This window comes from Streptopelia decaocto, assembly GCF_964273445.1.
Source record: "Streptopelia decaocto genome assembly, chromosome: 8".
Lineage (NCBI taxonomy): Eukaryota > Metazoa > Chordata > Aves > Columbiformes > Columbidae > Streptopelia > Streptopelia decaocto.
The window spans coordinates 17,429,135-17,432,947 of record NC_138662.1 but is presented as its reverse complement, the minus strand read 5'-3'; the positions used below and the strand labels follow the sequence as shown (position 1 = coordinate 17,432,947).

At 69.1% G+C, this 3,813-nt stretch overlaps 1 protein-coding gene across 1 annotated transcript; it reads right to left on the bottom strand.

Moving 5' to 3' along the window:
* Nucleotides 1–235: 235 nt before the first annotated feature.
* On the bottom strand, nucleotides 236–2,476 carry NDUFAF3 (NADH:ubiquinone oxidoreductase complex assembly factor 3). The gene is made up of 5 exons (XM_082059949.1): nucleotides 2,347–2,476; nucleotides 1,994–2,186; nucleotides 1,834–1,900; nucleotides 1,420–1,520; nucleotides 236–1,238 (listed from the first exon to the last, which is right to left on the bottom strand). Exons 1-5 carry the CDS (start codon nucleotides 2,400–2,402, stop codon nucleotides 1,128–1,130), a joined length of 528 nt encoding a protein of 175 aa, XP_081916075.1. The 5' UTR covers nucleotides 2,403–2,476; the 3' UTR covers nucleotides 236–1,127.
* Between the last annotated feature and the right edge of the window lie 1,337 nt (nucleotides 2,477–3,813).

The following is a 3,813-nucleotide window of genomic DNA, read 5'->3' as shown; positions in this document are numbered from 1 at the left end:
AAGGGCACAGGCTTACAGAGGAGCTGGCACTCGTGTTTCTGGATGTATGAGCAATGCAAAGCCCCCTGGCTTGGCCCGTGCTTGCCACACTAGGTGACAAAGGTATTTTACACCTGTACTGGGGACTGTGTGTCCCAACACATGCAAATATCATTCCTGCCAAAGAGCGTGTGTTTACCAGCAGAGTTTGGTCTGTAAGGTTGCTGACTGGAAAAAAAAAAACAACACTCCGAAGCACAGTGCTGTCAAATTAGATTTACAGATACTAAAACCAGAGTCGTGAATTACTACATAATTGTGTCAAATGTTCATTAACACAGCTGCCTTGTTAAGCAAAGCCACCCCATGACCTGACTCAGGGCTGGGGACTGCAGAGGCGGCAGGGTTTGAGGCAGGAGGTTGTGATTAGGTGCACAAACCCCCTGCCCCAGGAGTGACATCCCCAACCGTGAGTCAGTGCAAGGGGCCAGGACAGTGTGTCCCCTGCTTGAGCTGAGCCTGCAGGAAGACAGGGTGCAGCACCCAGGGACCAATGGCAGCTTCACGAGAACACTTGTGCTGAGGGGCAGCACTAAACCGCACCGGAGAGCCCTGGGCAGGCCAGGGCCAGCTGGGTCACAGCAGCTGTCAGTGCTGGCCGTGCCGGGGGGGCTGCTGGCAGGTGGCAGCTCTGGCACCACACATGCTGCCCAGGGAGCTGCAGCAGCCAACCCACATTCCCCCACCAGCTCTGCAGGGTGACGAGCACACATACCTCGGGTACATTACAGCCTCACTCTGTGCATTAACTACCATGCAATTCCTTTGTACTTCCAGTTTACATGTATTTTCCTTGTAGAGCCCTAAATGCACCTGGGCGGGGGGCGGGGGTGTGCAGCTCATCCCACCAGCCTTGGGGTGACAGTTTCTTGCTGCCAAGGCACCGGGCAGCACCTTGGCAGAACAGCCGGGCTGTGGGTGTGGAGCTGCCAGCAATGCTTGGACTGGGCAAGGAGGCTGAGAAGCCAGGGACTCTGGGTCACAGCTGAGTCCATGCATGTCACAACACCCTCCTTTGTGCAGAGCCAGCAGCTCCAGCAGTTTAGTCCAAAGCATTTCCCGGCGATGAGTGGTGAAACACGGGGGCTTCAGGCAGGCAAGGGAAGAGCCCCCGTGTAGGTGCCCCGCGGAGGGATGAGCCCAGCAGCTGCCATACGTTTTTCACTTGTTAGGAAGTTGAAGGTTGCACACGCATTCGGCTGTGAAAGAGAAAAGGGAGGGAGTGAAGTCCCAGTCCAGGGGATGCAGCCCCTCCCCACAGGGCACAGAGCCCCCTCCCTCCTGCCCAGCCCTGGGCAGGCAGAGCCCCGTGGGGGGGACACCCAGTAGCCATCACCCTCCCCTTCACTGGGGTGCTGCCTGTGCGCACCCCATCCTCACCGTGTCCTGCACCTCCACGGCGATCCCGCACACCCGCATCTGCTTCAGCACGGCGGGGTGGAGCCGCTCCACCCTGTCTCCTGTGCCCAGCACCAGGATCTCTGCAACCAGGATGTGACCGCAACAAGGGTGGGCAAGAGCTGCACTCGGGCTGCTCTGCCCAGACCGGCCCTCCCTGCACGGACCGACAACACCCCCCACCCCAAGGAGCCCAAACGACGGGGAAACCTGCCCTGCGGTGCCCCGCCCCGCCACCGCTGTGCCCCCCGCCCCGCTGTGCCACTGCAGCTGCTGCTGCAGAGCAGAAGGATGCTGGAGAGCAACTCCTTCCCCCAAAACCCCGGCAGCCCCGCACAGCTCAGGAGCCAGCTTGGGCAGGCTGCGACAGCGCAGGGCCCCCGCCACCCCACGTACCTATTCGGGGCTCCAGCAGCCGGAACAGTGACAGACTGTCATGCGTGATGTCCTTGTAGGAGCCGACCTGCGGGACACCGAGGGCGCTGAGCGGGGCAGACCCCGAGGCGCCCCCCCCCAGCGCCGGTGGGTCTGACCGCCCCTGCCCCCCCGTACTCACGTTCCACTGCAGGATGGCGCGGGGCAGGATGGCGCAGGGTCCCACCACCAGGTCCCCGCTGACGGTGAAGCCGCGGCTGGTGTAGCCCTCGATGAACATGATGTTGGGAGACTCCGGCTCCAGCACCGTCACCCGCGTCCGCTGGTAGAGCTCGTCGTCCGCCGGGGTGAGGCGGTGAGCCCGGCTCGGAGCGCTGCGGGGACGGGGAGCGCTGCGGACACGTGGGGCACACGGACACCCCCCGGCAGCCCCACGGAGCTCCCCACGGTCACGCCACACCGTGAGCCCCACGGCTACCGCCCCACCGGTGTCTCTCCCGCCCAGCCGCAGGGTGACCGCCCCGCTGCCCGTACCCGCTCGCCGCCCTTCGCGCCGCCGGGCCCAGCAGCCGCAGCGCCGCTACCGCCATGGCCGCCCCGCCGCCGCCGGAAGCGACGAGAGGCCCCGCCCCCCGCGCGCCCCGCGCGCGCCTCCTGGCGGCCGTCGCTGGCGCCGCTGGCAACCGCGCGCGAGCGGGCTGGGACAGCGCGCCGGGGGGGAAGCGGGGCCGGGCGGGGCTCCCACCAGGAGGACGGCGGGGCGGGACCTACACGCCCCCACAGCTCCGCCCTCCCCCGGGCCCGCCCCGACCTGCTGCGCCCGGGGCGGGCTGCGGCCGGCGCCGGAGTGAAACCGAAAGCGGCGGCGGGGCGGGGAGCGGCGCGGCGGGTGCGGGGCGCTCGGGGCACGGAGGGCTGCCCTGGCCCTGCCCCGGCCGTGCGGGGGTCCCGCCCGGGGCGCCCCGATCCGCGCCGCCGGGAGGGCCGCACGCCGGCCCGGGCTGCTGCGCCGGAGGCTGCGGGGCTGGAGGTGAGAGGGGAGCGGGCGGCTCCCGATGCCGGGTCCCCGTTACCGGGCCGGACGGCGGGAGGGAGCAGGACCGGGGTTCGGCTGCGCTCCCGTCCCGCAGCCGCGGGGCGCCCGCCGGTCCCCGCGCCCGGCCCCGCGGTGCAGGGGTTCCCGGGGGTCCCCGCCGGTGCCCCGTGGCTGTGCTCCCTCTGTGCCCCTCGGCACGGTGTGTCCCGCCGTGGGGCGGCTGCTGCAGCCGGGCTGAGCCCCCCGAGCCGCCGCCGTGGACTCCCCGAGCACCGCGGGCTGCGGGTCCCGCCTTCCCCTCTGCTCCGTGTCGCGCTCGGTGGGGCTGGTGGCAGCGGGGCGCAGGGAACTGGGGGCTCGGGGGGGTGCCCTGGGGCAGGGGACGAATGTCCCACCTGGGGCCAGCAGAGCCTTGGCACCGGGAGAGTTACCGGGAAGCTCCCCGGCGACACGAGGGGACTTTTCCCGCCACCGTGCCGTGCTGTGCCAGGGTGCGGAGGCGTCAGGAACCCCCAGCACCCACAGCCAGGCGGCCAAGGGCAGGGTCCCGGGTCCCCTCGGCGAGCAGCGCGTGAGCAGCGCGTGCAGCCGGTGGGGTTCCCCGGCGGGTTTCACTTCCCCCGTGGCGGGGCCGGTGGCGCTGGCAGCAGCAGGGCCGTGCTGGACCGTGCTGGGCACAGGTGCCGGGCGGGTGCCCTCCCTCGGGGACAGCTCGGGTTTCTGGGCCTCGCCGGGGGCGCCTGGGCTGGCACCAGATGCTCCAGCCCCACCGGGGCTTTGTTCGGAGCCGTTTCCTTTTGGCTCAGCCGCGTCACCCTCCCCTTGGCACCCAGCCCGCAGCGCGGGGGGAGCCTGTGGCACAACCCCAGCTGCTGCCGGCACCCCCAGCCACAACCAGCCTGGCTCCCGTGCAGCTCCCTGGCGGTAAGTCATCCTCTCTCCCGCTTGGCCCAACGGCCACCCCG